At 37.8% G+C, this 20,303-nt stretch overlaps 1 protein-coding gene across 1 annotated transcript; it reads right to left on the bottom strand.

Moving 5' to 3' along the window:
• Positions 1–6,642: 6,642 nt before the first annotated feature.
• Positions 6,643–19,928, bottom strand: LOC112960324 (carbonic anhydrase 3-like). The gene is made up of 7 exons (XM_026054543.1): positions 19,862–19,928; positions 18,833–19,030; positions 11,667–11,785; positions 11,478–11,570; positions 9,870–9,935; positions 9,065–9,220; positions 6,643–6,898 (listed from the first exon to the last, which is right to left on the bottom strand). The coding sequence occupies exons 1-7, from the start codon at positions 19,905–19,907 to the stop codon at positions 6,779–6,781; spliced, it is 798 nt and encodes a 265-aa protein (XP_025910328.1). The 5' UTR covers positions 19,908–19,928; the 3' UTR covers positions 6,643–6,778.
• Positions 19,929–20,303: the final 375 nt, after the last annotated feature.

Below are 20,303 nucleotides of genomic sequence, written 5' to 3'. Positions count from 1 at the left end.
TGTGAGGGAAAGCAAGAAGAGCTTAATCCTTTTTTGAAACTGAAGGATTAATTCAGAAACTAGTGATAAAAGCATTGGGTCATTATACCAGTAATAGCTTCCAGGCATCATGAGCAACCTGTGTCTTAAGTTCTATTGTGGCTTCTGATCAATATTTAATGCCTAGGTGCTTCTGGGTATGTAAAGCTTAGTCTGTAGAAAGAAGTAAACAGAAAGTTCTGATGAGAYGTCCACTCTGCTTCCCTTAATCCTCCAGTGTTACATGCATGCTGTGATTCCTAAGGTCAGGAAAATTGACTGCCTCTTCTCTCAAATCAAAAAAATAGCATATGGTGCTAGCAACCAGAAAAATTGAGAAAATTTCCTAAAGTCTTTTTGTCTTGTCCTGTTTTACTGACTATAGCCATATTGCTAGTGAATACTCCCTCAGCTTTCTGACACTGCTAATAATCACAAAGCCACAAATCTGATCTGATCATTCACCTTGAGCTGCAGTAACCACAGAGCCTCTCTTGCCATACACCTAATGCTTGGAAGATTTTCCAGTGTGATAARTCATGCAGTAGAACTTTCCAAGTGTTCAGTGGAGAGTCTCAGATGTATTTCCACAGATCTCTGCTTCCATCCTCTGCAACTTATGTATGCAGAGAATCACTAGTTTTAGGAAATACTCAAYCCCACTGCTGAAGAGCAGAGCAAGGGTGTTGGCATTAAGAGAATTAAACTCAGAAAGGAAACACATGTCTTTTCACACAGGAATCCAAGGGAAAAAATTCAGCATTAATCATCTAAGACTCTCTCGCTGCATCTGTGTTCCAGGCGGTTGCATATGCTTTGTAGCTAAGAGACCATCTAGTCTTGTGGAAGTGTGAACTGCTCTTATTAAACCAAGCAAGATGCTCTCTGCTTGCAAGTGAGACCACTAACACTCTGTTTCTCTGTAGCACATAAAAAAATGAAAGTCACAGCCTTTTCTTCCTGTTCTCAAAAGAAATAATTGGTTCAGGTTCCCTCAAGGGGATTTTAGTTACCATGATAGCTCTTACCTGTGAGATACACCTGAAGTTTTCAAAAGAGAGAGATTTCATTGTTCTGGAGTCCTCCCAACTTTTACTTTTCCCAATATTTCACAGCAGTGAGCTGTCTTAACATTAGTTTTACAAATCTATGATCATCTTTTGCTGTTTTGCTGCCTGCCTAGTCTTTGCGGGCTCTTCCATGAGACCTTTCACCTTTGTTTCCCTCCTTGTTACATATGCAGCAGAATCAGTTCCTCCTTCTATGTCCTGATCAGACATCACCTTCATCTTCTTCAAAGTTAACGCTTCAGGTTATAGATTAAAAAGCACAAGAGGCTACTGCCCCAGTCATCCCAGAAAGACGCAAAGCTGCTCCAAGCTGATAAGTTCTTTCTATTCCTCTACTCCTTTTTTGCCTTTTTTTTTTTTTTTTCCTGCCAAATAATGCCAGGTCTCCAAAGAAAAGGGAAAGGGAGCTGTTTCTTTTGCTGCCTTGTTCTGGAAGACAGCCATACATGGCAGGCAGCCAGGCAGAAATAAGTTTCAGCAAAGCAAGGCTGGCTACAAGGATGTTTTCTCTCCCATCAGTCTGAAATTGGCTCTAGTTTCAGTCAAAATACTCTCACATTAAAAACTGAGCTAATAACAGAACATTTGTATTTACATAGCATGTAAGTGTTCTGTGTATGCATCAGTGAACATACATATATACAGAGCAATAGATAGACAGTAAACTCTAAAACACAGACACAGATCTACTTGATGTAGGCACAGACATGGTGATGCAGTCGGGTGGAACATTACTCAAACAAAGCAGATTTCAGCTGGGTCCATTATTAATGGCCTGATGTGGCCTCTAATGACCATGGGTAGGGATTAGCTGCCTGTTCCCCTCCAGGATGGGTTTCCCAGCTGACAGATTGAAGAATTCGGCTCCAGTGAGCTGTCACCGCTGGAACTCTGCCAGAGGACAGTACAGAGTGTCCGTGCCAGTCATTTCTCGTGATCCCAAACACTCCACACACAATGATTTATTGCAAGAAGTAGAAAAATGCATGACAAACAGATTCTAGCTGTAAGGGTTGCTTTTTGATAAAAAAAAAAAAAGGGATGTCACAGAAAACCTCTTTTATTTTTTCTTTCATGAAAAGAAACCAAAACCTGAATGCTGCAAACCAAGTTACAAACCTGGAGTAGTTTCCACAAACTTGCCTTCTAAAGGGCTGAAAGTTAAGCTTAGCATTTTCCCCAATGATCTGAGGAAAGGAAAGCAAACTGAGAGGTYTCTATGAGCCTGTTTTTGTTGTTGTTTATTTTCCTGAGCATCCAGTAATGTCCAGGGTGACAGAAGGACACTATAGAAGTAGAACAGAGATTGTAGCTGTTGCAGAACCTAAATGCAAAGAGCCCCTGATTCCTACACAATAAGTGCAAGGATTGCAGAGAAATGCTGTGATTCACCACAAGTTGATAATTTAGGAGCCAGGCAAGCTTCACACATGATGCTCACATGCGCTGAAGATGAATTCCACACCAAATAAGTATTAATAATGAGGCTGCATATTTAGGTTACAAATACTTTATTCTCTTTATATTAACAACTTCTTTTCCAAGAAATCTTGTAGGGACACTGAGATATTAAGAGAGATAACGAGAGAAATAATCTGAAATCATAATAAAAAGGMATGAAACAATATTTAGAGGCCCCCAGGGGACTAATCATCTTCTTTTTCCACAGCTCATCTCTCTCACTCGTAGGTAATATTATTGTCCTAACTTTGAYATTATATTGGATGAATAAGAAGGCAAAGTGATGACTATAGAGAGATCAAAAACACTCAAGAAGTACAGAAATATGCAAAGATAAAGTCATGCTGTTTATGTGGCTTGYGTCTCAATCCACTTTACTCCACAATATTGACTGTTCCTCACCTTACTTTAGCAGTTTCCTTCATAGCTTGTTCTGCTTTGAAAAACAGTGCTATGGAGTCTTCTGTTCAAATCCTGCACTGGCAAACAAAACATGTTCACTTTTCACACAGAAAGAAGGATCTAAGTACCCTGAACCAAAATGTGTATGCCAGTCACACTTTGTAACATTGCTTCAGTCCATCTGAAAACACMACACTCATCACAGTTTAGCCCTTGTATTTGCTTAAAGTCTTCAAAACTCCTTCATCATCAGGAGAACTTTGAATTTTTTTTCTCTTTCCTCATTGAAATCTGACATGTAAAAAAATATATAAAATTATATAATTACAAAATTATATATATACATATACAGAGAGAGAATTCTTTCCATGGTCTGCAGATCTGCCCCTTCTGAAATTTCCAGGTCACAGATTTCAATGCAGAAGAAATCTCATTTAATCAAACATAGTTCTATTGAAACCAAATTTAATGAGTCTGAAGTCTTCAGACATTTCCATCACCTGAATAATTTTTGACACTCTATTTCCTCTAAAATACACATCTGTTTTCATTAAAGATAGCAGAGCCACACTTATATTTACCTCTTCTCGGACACTGTTTTCCAACATCAGACAACTCCATAAGTTGAGACTGTGTCCTGTCTGGGTGTACAAAGGTAACACAAGGATAGTTGCTCTGACTACCATGACAGTGGCACTGGAGAAGGGGTTTCCAATGAGTAATAAGAAAAAAAAATGCCCTTCTTGTATCTTTTACTTTAGCCAAGTTTAGACAGGTAGATCTTATAAAAAATTGTTGGTAACTCGTCTTCATCATTGATGAGCACAAGCATGTCTCTGGAGCTACAGAAGCTACAATATCTTTCAGGAATTATTTCAGTATCCATCTTCTCACTCATATTCAGGAAGGTCAGTACACTGGATACAGACATAGCTGTCCCTTTAAAATGCTTCGAGTTTCAGTAAGACTCACAGCACTATGTTAAGGGTTATTCAGCCAGGGCCCACTGAATCATTTTGCCATTTGCAGCAGATGAAATGTAGCTTTAGAAAAGAGGCAGGCAGCAAGTCATGAAATGTTACCAAACATCTTACTTTGCATTATGATTTTTCTTTTGGTTAGACCTGACACAAAAAAATAAAGTCAGGCATACAAGATATATAAAATACAAGATAGTAATAAATCATTGCTTCCTACCCCACCCAGATGAAAATTTGCTATTCTMTCTTCTTGCCAGCTACCCCTGAACCCAGAACCCAGTCCCCTGTGCTTAGAACCACAACCCCTGGTGGAAATGTGAAAATAAGAAAGATACACAGTGACCTGTGTTCCTGAATTTAGTTTTACTAGTGATGATTCTTTCCTATAGTTATAGGAGAGTGCAAGCTGAAGGCAAAGGAGAGCAAATGTCAAATAAATACAAATATGGCTAGAGGGAAAGGAAAAATTGCATCAGACACAAACAAGTTCTAAATGCTGCTCATGGCACTCACCATTTAATCCCTTCCTGCTTTCAAATCTCTTCTCATACTTCCACCTTACAGATCAATTTACAGAAGACCTCCCATTCTTCATATTTTCCTTCTACTCCTAAACTTTYGTTTTTCTCTCTGATGCATGCCGAAACATTATTTTCTCAATATGTTACCTATTTGCTCAGTTAGTGACTTAGAAATAAGAAAGGGGTGGGCAAGAAGACTGCTGAAACCGAGCAATATTCAGACACTTCCTCATGTCTGCAACTGAGCAAAAAAACAAAACTGAATCTAATTTAGTCTACTATTTACTGACTATTCATTAAAAAGAAAAAAAAAAGAAACCAGCTTCATGAGAAAATAGCAATTTTTTAAGAAAAAAATGTTAGTACCTTAACTTTAAAACAGTAAATATGGCTCTAACCTCCAAACCTGACAACAGCTTCATCTACAGAATCTGGACAGCTCCTTTCACAGAAGCCATCTAAAYCTTGTCCTGCACAGCCAATAACGTTCTGTGATTTGCATTCCTCTCTAGTGTAACATCAGTTCCCAGATACTTCCAGATGTTGTTTTGAAAATTCACACAGATTTCTGAGATAAAGAAACCCTTATAGATAAAATTTGCCTTTAAAGGAGTAAGCATAATCCTGCAGTGTGTTTATATCTCTGCCATTAACATTGTGTTGGGTACTGGTGGTCAAAAATGAATACAAACTCTCTTGGAAGGCTCCAGCCAGGAACATATTACGTTTAATTGAGTATTTCAAAACTATATTTTTGGTCTTAAACGTAGTCTAGGCTTTACTGGTGTAAGTCATTGATCTGTGTAAGCAGAAATTTCCATAAGACAATTTGCTGCAAGCTGCGAAGAGTATGTGCACAACGTAAACAGATGTTAACRCACCTGAATCACTTTCCAATGTAGCTAGAAATGAAAGGGACAAACATGCAGATCGCATTGCCATCCACCTGTGATATTATCTGGGGAAATATGAGCAATGACCAAGAGAAATTTCCCAACAAGTACCACGGCCTCTTTGAAAGATTAAAGCAAAATGATGAAGTGGTCTAGAAACTTTCACAGTGAGGGACCTGAAGGCAGGGAGCACATCTCAGTCCTCTCTGAGCAAAACAGCATCCCCTTGCCCTTGAACATGGCAGTGAGAATCCCATCACCAGCAGAAGAGCAGTTGTTTTCTATTTCCAGGGTTTAATGYAAATTACTATTAGGATTAATGTTTTTAACACAGAATTAACTCCTCTACTGTGTAGTCAACTTGTGAATGAGTCGATACATGCGTCCTTACAGGGAAATCAGTGTCAGGGTAGGATGTTCTCAGTAAAATAACAGAGTTGGTTGTCTCAATGATGTAGCAGATTTAAGATGCTATTTCCTTACAGTCACAAAAAATATCACCAGAAGTTCTGCAGTTCAAGTAAACATGAAAGAAAGGCACCATTTATAAAGAAGTATGACAGAAGATATTGACAAATCTTTAAGTTCTTTTTATTTTTACCTTTTCCCAGAATTGGAAAAAAATACAACCCCAAAACTGTTAAGTAAATGTCTTTATTAATATTGGGTTTTTTTATGCAGAAATATTGTTACTTCAAGCTAATAATTCTGTTTTATTGTTCTTGATGCCGTAACAAGAGACAATAGCACCCCAGTCAACATCTTATTGATCAGGAGAGTTTAGATATTTGTGCACAAAACATTTGTTCTGGTTTAGATATTTGTGCACAAAATTCTTGGATATCAGGATCTATTATAATTGTAGATAGAACAGAATTTGCTTCAAAAAGACAGTTACAAAACTAAATTAAAAACTGGAACTCTTACTGTCTTAATGCATTTTTTCAATAGAAAAGCTACTTGCATATACAGAGAGAATGTACATAATCAGGATACTAACACCAATTTCTCAAAGTCCATGTCATTTTGATTGCTATAACATTAAAATGCAAATTATGCAAAACACAGAATATGATTGATATGATTCAATTTTATGTTGAAATCAATTACTTACTTGCAAGTTTGGAATAAGGCAAGACCCAAAGGACATTAAGGCAAAAGGAAAATATTTTATATTTGTTATAGTAGTATCTTTTTTTCTTCCCTAAAACTAGTAAGAATAGCTAATGTTAAAGTAAAAGCAGTTATGAAGAAACAAACACTTCTCTACTTTTATTTTAATGACAGAATTTGCCTAAGTAAATTTTGTCCTCCAAAAGTGAGATGTACATTTTACGCCTCAGGACCTGCAGCTGGAGCTCTATACAAATGCTAGAGGTCACAAAACAAAACCAGCTCTTAGATCCAGAGATTTCCTCACTCTGAGCCAGATCCTACAGGAATGACGCGCTCACCATCCTGTAATGCCGAGGCTGAGTCGGACGCCAGTTATCAACCAGGGGGAGCTCAGGTTCATTCTCAGCATTCTTGGAAAGGCTGCGGAGCTTTGCCATCTGCAGGAAAGCAAAATAAAAAGTGTGCTGATGGAATTCCTTTGGGACCAAATCTGTCGCCCACCATTTAAACCTTGGAGGCTGGCCCAGGCCCATAAACTGAGAAGAAAACTTTGAAGTTTTGATAATGTTCTTCACCCTTTAGGTAGAATAATTGTAGTTACTTTCTTTCTAGCAATATCAAAATAGAAAAAGAATAGGTCCTACATGACCAGGATTGTAAGAAATACCTACTGTTACATATATACTGTCTACAGAACTGTTCACAGCTACAGCAATATGTCCTGTTGAACAATGGAAAGTCCTCAGAAACAAGGAACAGAACCTGTGTTGTAATAATGTCTCCTACTCTGACCCCTTTTTCCTATCCAATTTTCCAGAAACTCCCAAATTCAAGGTGTTAAGGCTAAGTTATAAACTGATCGTTCACATCATTCCATGTTGGGTCTTCTTTTCTTTTTTTCAGTTCAAGATATGTTCTCTTTGCGGGATGTCACAAGAAGGATTCTGCCTATGCTCTTCAGAGCTGTACAATGCTCCTCCCTTGCTGCATTCTGGTTTCCAATGGAAACAACCCTCACATCCACTTAAGGTAAATTATTATGTCCACTTGTTGTCATTGCCATGTACAATGCTAGACAAAAAGCACTTTGCACATRACTGACTAGTTTAATATAGAGGGGAACATTCGAACATGCTGATGTATCTACTTTTTATAGTACTAATTTCAAGTTCAATGGAAGCAGAATTTCTGGTGGGGTTATAGAAATGGAATTCACAACGACTATCCTAACAGAATTTTTTATTATTTATTTTTATGGACTGTGCTGGTTAAAGCATCTTGACATTGTTCTTCACTACACAACTTAAAAAGGTCAAATGTCTTGTGTGAACAATGACAAGGCTGTATTAATAAACTAGTTTAATAGGCAAAACTGCTGAAGTGATAATATACGTGGAAATAGTGGGAGATGAAAATATTTCATAATTTGTATTAACATTTCCAGAAATACACTGTTGTTGGAAAACATGTGCTTTTTATACAATTTTGTAGAGGATCTGCCTTAGTAAAAAAAAAAAATACACATAATCATCTCTACACATATGTAAATATGTATCCAGACTATAGCTACACAAGCTGAAAAAAATAGTCTGCAGTGGGATAGAGCAATTCCAAGGTTGAATTCCTATCTTTCCATTAAATGTGACTTTAGGTCGGTCACATACCACAAACCTCACAAGGATTTCTAATGAATTGATTTTTCCTGCAAAGTAGCAGTTCACAATCACTGCATTACCCCATATGGCTTGTATGCAAAAGCATCTAAAGGATCTGTTACAAAAGGTAAATGCACTTAAAATAAGTACTATTAACAAGGTWGCATACTTTCTAGAATTAAAATTAAATGGTAATAGGGTTCTGTTTTATCAATACATTATTCAGATTACAGACACTTTGGGGRAAAAAAAGAGTGTTTTTAAAATATTCACATACAGCATCTCATGTTTTATGGCAATTCTGCCTGCMAAGACCATCTCTCAAAGTAAAAGACAATGCCCCATCTATATGCAGTAGAATGTTCTTAAATGTTCCAGTCTTTATAAAGTTGAGGCATTTAGAGAACAGTCATTATGATAAATAAGATTAAAAAAAGAATATGATACAAACACAACAGTAATCRAAGTCTTTTCATGAGGCTGGATCAATGACTTGATTAGCTCTTCCAAATTCTGCCCAGTTGAGTCCCAAATCATGGGACTCAAACCCTTCCCTCTTCATTGCCTTATAATATGACTGATTTATAAAGCTTTYTCATGTCTCCTGATTTGAACCACCTTATAGAGTGGGCTATGAAACAGTAAGCTATTCCAAGAAGASGCCATCGTCTCTTCTCCTGTTAGCTAATGCAGAAGTCATACAGAAACAAAGATGTGTCCAACACATTGATTGCATATAATAGGTTAGAGATTGCATGCCTCTGAAGATTGTTACACATCCTCTACAGAGTTCCAAGACATTTCAGAGACCTGCAATTCTCTACTATCCTTTTAATCAGTCAATTTCTCACAGCATCCAATAAGCATTTTCCTTATCCATAGACTTAAAACAGGTTATGACATGCAACAAAAAAGAAGCAGGTAAAATACTATCTACTTGGAATATACCTGGTCTGAGCTGACTGTGATAGGCTCTCTGAGAATAATCCAGGTGATGCACTCTTCACAAGGTGGGGTAGTAAAAGAACCGTGGTAGGTCCAGTAGTCATGAGATTTAGGGAAAAGAATTGAAGGATCAAAATTTGGAAAAGGAGCTTCTTTCCCCTTAAAACAAAACAGAAAATTCTTCACTGGCTCTGGTCAAGATTACATAAAGATTCAAGCATGGTGCTCTAAGAAAGAGTGGCTCAAATACATCAAAGATTAGTGTACATGGTCTAAATCTATACATCATACAGTGATTTAGTGAATGACCCTCGCAGGTGGGCCCAGAGAAGCATGACACAACACAGAGCTCCACATGATACTACTTCTTGAACCCAAGCTACCTCATTTGGAACAGCTCCAAGTACCAAGATGCTTCACTCATTCCTGGGCAAAAATAACTCTCTTCCTACTGGCTTTCTTTCCTATAGGAAATCTGCTCAGCTAATGAATATAGGATTAGGTCGCCATATAATGAGCTGAGAGACATATACTTCAAGTTTGCAATAATGCTTGTGCTGACACAGATTATGAAGGCACAGAAGACAGATTATGAAATACACTTTTATAGTGAGACTATTAGCACCTAATATTATATAATACAGATGTAATGTTATCTAAGACAATGTTGCAGGGTAGAACGAAGAACTAGAAAAACATGGCTTTCTGGGGTTTTTGTTTGTTTTGTTTGTTTTGTTTTGTTTTGTTTTGTTTTTAATTCTGTGAATTCCCAGCAATCTTCCTGTAATAAAGAGCTCAACTTTGTTACCTTCGTTTTAATAGCATTTATTTCTTCAAGAATTCTCTTCATCTCTGGTTTGGGAGTTTTCCCTACCTGTAAGGAAGAAATAATGAGTTCAAAGAGTTTTGATAGATCATTTTTCTTTTTTATAGTACTTTTTGCACATGCAGCTGAACGTGTAGTGACTATAAAATATACAGCATCAAACCAACCCATTACCCAATCAGCTTAGCAAGAAACATTCTTAGAAATCGCAAAATGAAAAAATACCAAAAAAAAGTGACTGACTTCTCTCATTTTTTTCAAAACCTCTTTGAGTTAAAGTGAACAGCATAACTCACACTGATTTCAGAATACACTAAATGTGTCCCAAATATTTTATGATAAAGTTGATGTATGATAAAAATTCTGATGATTGTCAAAGGACTGGATTCACAAATTAAAGTGCTACTTAAACAATGGTGAAACATATATARTTTCCAATTCTTACAGAAGAGCCTGTCCATTCAATGGAGCTTCTAATGTCTCAGTAAGTTTAAAATGCCTCTGGCAGCATAACTTGGTCATAATAAWTTTTTTTCTGAAAAACCTTTTCAGTTCTAAAGATATGAAGCTAGATGCTCCTTATCTCATCCAGCTATCAATCAAGATGCTATGGTGAATGGCTCCCAGCAATTTCTTGTTCAAAATCTACCATGGACTTAGGTTGCTAAGTTTTCTCAAACATACCAGGATTGCTGTACTTTAAACTCTAGGTACATTTGCAGAAATGCTTTATGAGGTTTGAACAACTGATTCAGCTATGATGTCTCCTATCTGCACTCATGATTCCGCCTCCCTCAACAGATGCTATGATCCAAATGAGGAGGTGACATCAGTATAGAAACTAAGCATCATCAATAATTTCACAATAAAGCTATTTGAGCTGACATTTAAATTTAATCTAACACAGATAAACAACTCTTCAGACTGAAGTAAATGTGGAAAAAATTTCATTTTAGTTTAAATCCAAACTTCATAATCAGACAAAAGTGTTTGCAATTGCTGATCTCAAAACAGATTTTATGTTTCTGTGTGTCTCTGGTGAATATAAATTAAGAGATAGCAAAGCCAGGATTTCAGGCTAAGACTGAATACCCCAAAGATTTTTAAAAAGGGTGAGTTACATGTATTGTCTGTGAGTCAGTTTTGCCTTGGAGAACGTTCATGAATATTTGTCCTTGAAATCTGTCCAGGATTAGCATAGAAAACAGCTGATTGCTATTGGTCAAATGGCTACTACTGACATCCTGTCTCCAAAGCAGGGGAAAATACATCTGGATTTACAGTATCCATAGACCACACAGTGACACTATAGCTGCAAGGGCAAAGGAGGATAATATCTGATACCATTTAAAATAACATGACTCATGTCCTGTAACTTGAAAACCATGTATTATTGAAAGTCAACTCAGAGAAAGCTCTTTAAATCACATATGTGTGTTATACTATAATACTCACAGCATTTTCCTGCAGTGTGGTACAATCCTTAGAAAATACATCGAGAAGGTTGTGTCTACCTTTCGCACTGCTAAGAATAGATGACTCATTAGACATAGACAACAGCACACAGAAGGAATGAATGCTTCTGCTTACTTGCAAAAAAATGGCCAAAACAGCTATGCCATCAGTTCTTCTCACTGCATCAAGGTAATTACTATACTTGGGATTCCAGTGTAACAAATGCAACTGAAAACAAAGAAAAATAAATGTAATATTTTCTATTATTGAGYAGCAAGCCATTACAGACTGATTTCTTCTATAAAGTAAAAATTATAGTCCTACCTCTCCTGCATATCTCACTCCATTCACAACGTGCTCAGAGCCATGGTCATCAGAGGAACCCCAATGAAAGTGGAGCTGGCGCAGCCTGTAAACTCCCGGGAGCGGCCCTCCTCTCAGCACTGCAAGTGACAATCTGCATCAGCATTAGACTCAGGTGTCTTTCAGGGATTTTTAAAAGACATAATATATGAAAAAATAATATTTACACACAGCTACTGTACACAGGATCTACATTCTGAGACTACTGACTTTCTACATTCTGAGACTACGGGATCTACATTCTGAGACTATTGACTTCAGCAGCATTTCAGGCAGAAATCTTCAGTTATCTGTATTCACTTACAGGTATTTGAAAATTATTTGCGTGGTGAAAAGGATTTGTGAGGCTTGGCTTCCATTATTGTTAATGGGAATTGTGGTTTTAATTCAGCTATATGGATGTGAGCATCTAGAGACACCTCTAAGGCATCTGTACAGTGCTGGAAGATGAGACCTAAGATCTGCAGATAGTCACTTAAATTGCAGACATCATGCGTATTTAAAAGCCCATATACAGTCACCTAAATTTACGTGTGTTTATTGACATCTAAAAGCCACCTAATACCAACCCATGTCCAGGCATATCAAGAATAGCCATGATTAAGATTAACTACTATAATGCTATATGTAAGAGAGTTTCCCACAATATCTTACAGCTTGTGTCTCTTCCTGCAGGCTTTGACACTCCTGTTTAAAAAGCAATGATGTTACTTCTGCCATAGAAGCTGCTTCCTGGGGCTTTGGAAGAGGAGAAAGATAAYGGTAAATGAAGCAGAAAAGCAGCCAGTGAGAATGTAAAATATTTTCCTTAAGAATTCAACCTGTACAATTCCTGTGACAAAGAGTTGCCTGTGTTCTAAATAACCTTGGCATGTTTACATCATAAAACAAACGGTTTATGATATAGTATATATCATACATATAAAATATGTTTTATAAACCTAATGTTTCAAATATAAACCAAATTGTTTAAAAACCATGTCATATAGCTGAAAGAAAAAAAAAAAAGAAAAACTCCTTGACATTCACCAAATACTAAATAGTATCCAATTCTCATGGACTTTATTTGGAAATAAATGTTAATATACATTCCTACAAGCCATTCAGCAACTCTCAGGAATGGGTCTTTAGACAAAAATATCGTTACATCAGAAAAGACAAGGCATGAAGTCCATGATCATCTTAAGAAAGAAGTATTACAAATATTAAGAATATTCTATACTAAATATTAAAAACAAGCTGCTATGCTTAACAAGTTCCTTTCATTTGCTTCAAGAGACATTCAGTACTGCAGTCAGTGCAGACACAAGTAACACTAGTAGCTGACAAGGCCATCAATTCTCCATTAAAATAGATATGTAAGACCAAATAATCCAGTTTAAGGAAAAAAACATGTCATTATTTCCACTGATGGGCCATCAGCAGTCATTTTCAAACTGGCACCAGGCAAATCTCTATCTCATGTCAACACATTCATGCTTAATTCATCTATAAATAGACAGTAGGGTGTACTTAGTACACTTTGAGCAGAAAAAACAACACAAAGAATAAGATGCCTATAAACTAGCATTTCCGAAAGGACAAAAAGAGGTTTCTCTTATTTGCAGGTTTATGATGTAAAACATACAAACACATGACAATAAATGACAACATGAACAGAAATTACGACAGTAAATAAAATTTCCAGGTATATTAAAACAGAAAAATAAAAAAGTCACACCAAYCCAATGCTATGTCTGCATCGCTCTAAGTTAATAAGAGGAATCTTTATTTTGTTTAAACATTTGTCTTGGTTCACCATAAACTGAGCTTTAGGATTTGGCTCATGAAAGAATGTTTTTTCCTCTATAAGTGTAATCACCGAGGCCAGTGTTCCCAGGGATGGTAAGTGCTGCACAACAGGAACAGCTAAGGCCAGACAAAACTCTTATTTCACTGCATGTTTACACAGCAAAATGAAGATGTGATGCAGTTTGGATGGGCAATTCTACTTTACCTTAGTTAGCAAGGTATCCACAGCTATAAAAAGGAGACCCGAAGTTTTGAAACCAGCGCACAGCCACTTCTTGAACAAATTAGGTAATGATTTGTGCTCATATCAACTCTCATTCACCCTCAACAAACTAAAACTAGTAAAGTCATGTCTACACAAATGCTTTCCCTGTTTGCTGTGAAGGCAAATTGGGACAGTGAAGTGGAAAAAAAAAAAAAAAGAACAGCACACACAGGGGGTGAGCAGTGTTTGTAAACATGAGAGGAACCAATTGTTCTTGCAAGATTTATGATCTCCACATGCAGCAACATCTATAAAATTAACAGTAAAGTTAACTTAGCAAGGCAGTGCTGCATGATAGTTGAAAAATATCACCTTTGTTTTGTAGCTGCAGATTTTATAATGACACAGTAATGTATAAAACAATTTTTTGTATCAGTGACAAATAAAAAGTTATAGAAAAGGTCTTTACTAAATATTGAGAATCTCAATATTTAAACATTCCAGCCAATTGTTGAGATAAAACATGTTTTCTAAAAGCTTTCAGATATGTATTTTTTATCGACTTTTTTTCTTTTTAACAAAATACTGAATAGATATGCAGAAAAACTACTCACTTTASTTTGTATTTGAACCTGGTGCTCTTGAGGGGACAGACAGGGACAGAGAGGCCTGACAGAATTCTGTCAGGATGCCATGAGCTTTTACCTATGCTGCAACACACCTATTTCAGATTCGTGTCTCTTGATCAGCCTGTTCAATAAGCTCCCAAACCATCTTTCCTTGTGATCTATAGTATGATGGAAGTTCTCATCTGCTGGGGCAGAAATCTGGCAGGCCATCTCGTAACTGCAGCCTCACATGGCCCTGTTCATTCAGTCATTTTAACCTCTATCAAAGGCATGGAAATTCAAAGTTAATGGTAACTTTACTCTCCAGACCCTTTGTGCCCAAGCTCTGCTGTGCTCATATTGAGAGTTAATGCCTCTCATGCAGACACTGCAAGTGATAGATGTGTTAAGCACAAAAGAAGAATTTAACTTTGTCATCTTTAGCAGTTTGCAGCATTTGAGCTATTTAATGGTATGCAGCACAGCAACTGGGGTACACAAGCACGGGGATTTAGCTGTCCTATTCCTGTGCACCTACTGACTTGTTCAAATGTAAACTGAGCAAACCAAGAATCAAGTAAGTGTAGTCCAGAGAGGAGACTTGAAGGTGGAGGTTATTAGCTGCTTCACTCGTCTCATGCTGTCAATCAGTAACTTATTGCATAAACTTTTAACACAATTTCCCAGGCAATGACTGGACAATGTTAAGTATTACAATAGCAATCTACAACAGTACTTCAAAACGGCCTCCTTTAAAGGTCTGTGAACTTATTTCATGCACGCACAGTTTTATTTTAATAGTCTTTTTTTTTCCCTCAGGAATCAAAACAAAACAGCCTTCCCTATGTTCCAAATAAAGTCTCTGGATTTTATCCTTGCTACTTTTCAAGTGAGTAAACATACTTTTTACCAGCTTCAGCAATAAGCAAATGTTGGTAAACATCAATTATTGATGTTATGATGCACTGATGATATGATGTAGTGATGGTATGACTATGGGGATATTTTTTTTCCTGCATCACCTATTTYCAAAGGCACATATTTTTTGATAAAAAACCCAAAGATATGATAAGAAATTGAAAGATTCTGCAAAAGGTAGTCTATAGGAAAATATGCCTGTGATGAAGTGTTCCAAGCCCTCAAACATCGTGCATCAGAAAGTCAGTAAAAGGAGAAGTACTAATCCGTTTGGCTAATGAATTTCCATAGTATTTTTCGATTCATCTATCCACAAGTATTCTACAGGAAGTTAAATAAATATCAATTTTAAGGAAATTACAAGCCACAGATCTTGCTCAATATCATAACAATGCTCCTTCTGCAGAGATGGTTTCAGGACATTACTATGTCATATATAGCTCTGGAATTTTAGAAGAAAATAAGCTCGGCTATATGAAAAAAAATGTAGTCTCAATTCAAAACAAAACAAGAGATAATTATTGCTGGATCTGAAACAGTGTCTGAGTTGGCATTCTGTCTGAGAAGCACTGAAGTGGTAAGTGTCTGACAAACACCTAGCAGGGTATCAAAGTACCCCAGGGTTCTAGTATTGGTTTCATTGAGGCCATCCTGGCAAAGCTGCTCATAAAACTGAGTGATCTAACAAACTACAAAATAAGTTCACAGAATGGTTAAGGCTGGAAGGGACCTCTAGAGATGATTCAGTCCAACCCCTCTGCTCAAGCAGGGACAACCAGAGCATGGGGCACACAGTCACATCCAGGCTGGGTTTGAAGACCTCCAGAGAAGGAGACTCCACAACCTCCCTGGGCAGCCTGTTCCAGGGCTCTGCCACCCTCACAGGAAAGAAGTTCTTCCTCACATGGAGATAGGACTTCCTGTGTTTCAAAGTTGTGATTCAAAGTTTCCAGTTGTGATCAAGTGGACTGTCCTTCAAATAGGAATCCAAACAGAACTCTAATAGTGACCTTAATAAGGATAACTCATTAACTGATTCAAGAATCTTGCCCAAATTCACAATAAGGGACATTAAAGCACAAGCACCCAGGACATTTTGATTTTAGCTGCGTATTCTATTCCAGAGTCTGAGACTCCAGCCTTCRTTTGCAAGAAGTTAATGGTTTGGGTTTTCTCTTTCCGCACAGGGATGGATAAGACAGGCCACCAAGTCCACGACCTCACATTCACTTGTACTGACCAGCAACAATTCAGTGTTACCCTTCACATGAGACTACAGCAGCTCCACTGCAGCTTTCTCACTTGAACATGAGCTAATACATTTAATGATGCCCACTGGTACTATGTAATACGATAGACATGACACAGCTCCCAGAATAAATATATGCAAATACATTATGAAAACATTCATTTAGTAGGTTCCTAAAATCAAACCACATTTATAAATAGCTGGAGATAAATTCTCMATCCTATCCACTACAATAGTTCCACAGACAAGAGCATTAAGGTCTTTTTCCAGCATAGTGTGTGAACTACATTGGATACACATCTTTGCCAGTGGCCTCTCTCTAATAATTTGGGTTTAAGAAACTTGTACAAACTGTGAACATTTGAAGTGTCCACTGCAGGGAAGCCACACAGAAGTAAATTCTGAGTAGTCCATACTAATTAATTTTATATTAAAAGGTGTATCACAAATCTATATCACCTAGCACTTCCAAAAATCTAGGTAAGACAGCAGATGCAGTTATGATCRTGCTAACTGGAAACATTGGGAAATTAGAAATCTAAGTTTTCTGGTTAAATCAAAAATAATTCAGACTAGGTGTGCAGATAGGCTTTATTCGAAAGGAAAAAATATTAATTCAGATATAATTGTTATTCTATATATATATATATATATGATGCAACAAGTGATTTCTTTACATAGAAAGTAAGTTATTGTACATATCTTAAGAATCCTAAAACATAATTAAGTCAATAGCAGCATGCCCAGTGGAATTTGTCCTGCAATCAGCATTATATTAAAGGAGGAAGACCATCCACAGACTCAAAACACTGTAAAACTTTCTGCTCTTTGTGGCCACAGTATTGTATCCATGCTACATATAGCTATACCTAGATACTCCATACTGTGCATCTGAGTAATTATTACAATTATTAATTTCTTTGGCTATATATGAGATGCAACCATTAATATATTGATGTTGTTCCAACAAACAACAGAGGCAAGCTACATGTTTTGAATGATGTGATTCTGTGATTCTGTGATCTTTCTTGATATTTAACATCAAGAACAATATTTTTATATAATTAAAACTAAAGTTTCCTACCTTGCTAGAAAACTAATCAAACTCGGGACTGTGCAGTCATTTGTGATTTTTGATATTTTATTAATTAATGCAGTTCATGRAATTTGATCCTCAGTTTTAATGAAACCAAAGTCATTGGAAATCCAAATTAAATTCATACACATAAATAAATATAAGACTAACAAATTTATTAGTAAAATTGCTCCTAATGATTCTAACTTGCAGCATAGCTAAGAATAATTTCTATACACTATGGAAGAGACTTTTCAATACCTTACAAAAATTGATTTTTTTCCTTTTCCAACCCTTTCATGTATCACAAATAATAACACAATTCTGTTGACCCGACAAATAAGAGAAAGGACTGAAGTATCATCCTAGCCTAACACGTTGGTACATCAATGAATATGCTAGTTACTTTTGTTAGTCTATAACTCAGGACATACCCTAAAAGCTTGGCAGAAATATGCATTTTTTCCTTTTTATTTCAGTAGCAAAGTGATTTCATACTTCAGTGATTTTTTTCTTTGATATATAGCCCAAAATATCAATATGAAACCTTAGTGGTTACACCAACAATAGCTAAATAGCTTCTAGTATCTATTAAACAGAATAGACAATATCTCTTCAAAATATATAATCCCACTCACTCTTAAAAGATATTCATTGCATATGCAGCACACTGCGYGTTTTTATGAGTGGTGAGAATTTTGGAGAATACAGCAGAAACACTGAAATTTCTCAAATCTAAGGTAAAAACTAAGATAAAAATCTCATGAAAGTCACAGGGAGTTTTAACTGATTAAATATAGTGACTTTATGATAACATCTGGTTCATTACTTCATTTAATAGAAATTGCATGGATACAGTTTTCAAATACCAKAATTTCAGCCCTATACACAGTCAAAGATGCTCTGCTGGATGTCTAAAGTACTCTTGGGTGAAACTTGTCCTTCAAGATAAAGTTTGGACTCCATGTTCCCTGAGCGACAAAACGGCATCAGATTTTATGAGCATAGGGATTTACCCCACACCTGAATTCACCCCACAACAAGTGTTTTTGCAGCTCCCTTCATTCCCTGAGATTTTACCAATGGACTGAAACGGTTGCCACAGGTCTTTCTGATCAGTAGTGAAGGCCACGGTAGTCACAGCATCCTGTGTGTCACATGCAGATGCTACACAGAGACCTCCTGGCTGGAATGAACATACAGAGCACACCTTCTCTTCCAAACTACTTCAGAATTACTCATTAATATGTAATAACACCTTGAAAGAAACACAAAACTAACCTGATCTATCAAAAGAATCATCAAACACAACTCTGCAGGTTTTCCCGTTATTGAGGATGGTCTTAGCTGCACCGGGATCGTAACTAGCAAACCATGGTAGCAGGGAGCGATCATAATGCACCTCTTTGTTATTGATTTCAATAGGTGACTGATGATGTCCTTTGGCAATTGGGTAATTTTTATGCCATTGATCTGGTCCTAGAAAAAAAYACAGATAAATATCATGAAAATCTTTGCCAGCCAGGTGTGAATTATACCTGCTATAGGTATATATTGCTTTGCTTAGCTACAGAACATCAGCAGAATGTATTAATAAGGATCCTACTAATCACCTAGCTGTAAGTCACGAGTTTCACTGTACAAAAAACAATGAGAAGATTCTAATTGAACTGCTAGATATCACAGATTATTCAACTGAATCCAAGSATTCTTACAGAAGATGAAACTCGGGGCTTTCTGTATTATATCTCTTATAAGGAGATATACAATGCACCAGAGAAAKCAAAGGCTTATACTCAAAGTCCAGCAAAGGCTAAAAATGTGATGGGAAATGACTTAGTAATTCCGGCAGTGCTACTAATAGGAAGAAAATTTTATTTAATTTGCAACTTTTCAATATTCTTGTATTCAGGACTAAAATATAGTCCATTATTAGAGCTCTTTTTCAAGTAGAAGTGCCCCGACGCAGGGTTCAGCTCTTCCTCTAGCCTTCACTTTGATCTGCATGTCCTACACATCATGCTGAGGTTTGTTACCCCGGGACCAAACCTTTCCTTCCCAGCTGAGCACTGTGCGCACCCGCGAGCATCCTGAGAGGCTGCGCTATTCCGCACCGCCGCGGATGCCCGGCTCCCCGTGCCCACAGCAGCCGTGTCCACAGCACCAAGGCAGTTCATCCCCCGGACCAGGCATGAGCCCGTGCTGAGGGACAGCCCCAGTGCAACCAGTGCCCTCCACCACACAGCCCCACACGTGGCCACACGTAGGCCAGACCGGCGGGGCCTCCGTGCGGAGGGCGCCCCTGCTCACCGTTGTCRCTGTCGTAGCCCCAGGGGTAGTAGTTGGGGTTGATCATGGTGCCCCCAGCTCTCCCGGCGRCTCTCACAGCGCGGCGGCCTCATTGCTCCCTTACGGGGGCTTTTTATAGACTCCGGCCAAGCGCCGGCTCGTCCACACGCCTGTGTGGGAGGCCGGGAGCACCGGGGGCGGGCAGAGCCGGCTGCGCTGCCTTCCTGGGGCTGCCGGGCGGCCCCGCCGGGACCYGTCTCCCCCTCAGCTGCTCTAGGGCTGAGGCAGGAGCATCTCTTCAGGTGGCGGGTGCTGGTTAAATGCTACGTGGCACCAGGGCAGGTGGCCAGGGGTAATGTGGGGGGGGACAATGAAGATGGTGTATGTGGCCTCCCTTCAGGAGAGCTTCACAGTAATCATGGGAAACAGAGGAAGGAAGGTGCCGAGAAGCATTTGCAAGGGC

The sequence above is a fragment of the Nothoprocta perdicaria genome, unplaced genomic scaffold (genome assembly GCF_003342845.1).
Source record: "Nothoprocta perdicaria isolate Ctin4 unplaced genomic scaffold, notPer1 scaffold_122, whole genome shotgun sequence".
In the NCBI taxonomy this organism is placed as follows: Eukaryota; Metazoa; Chordata; class Aves; order Tinamiformes; family Tinamidae; genus Nothoprocta; species Nothoprocta perdicaria.
Note: the sequence above shows the minus strand (reverse complement) of the source record. Positions and strands in the feature narration are given on the sequence as shown.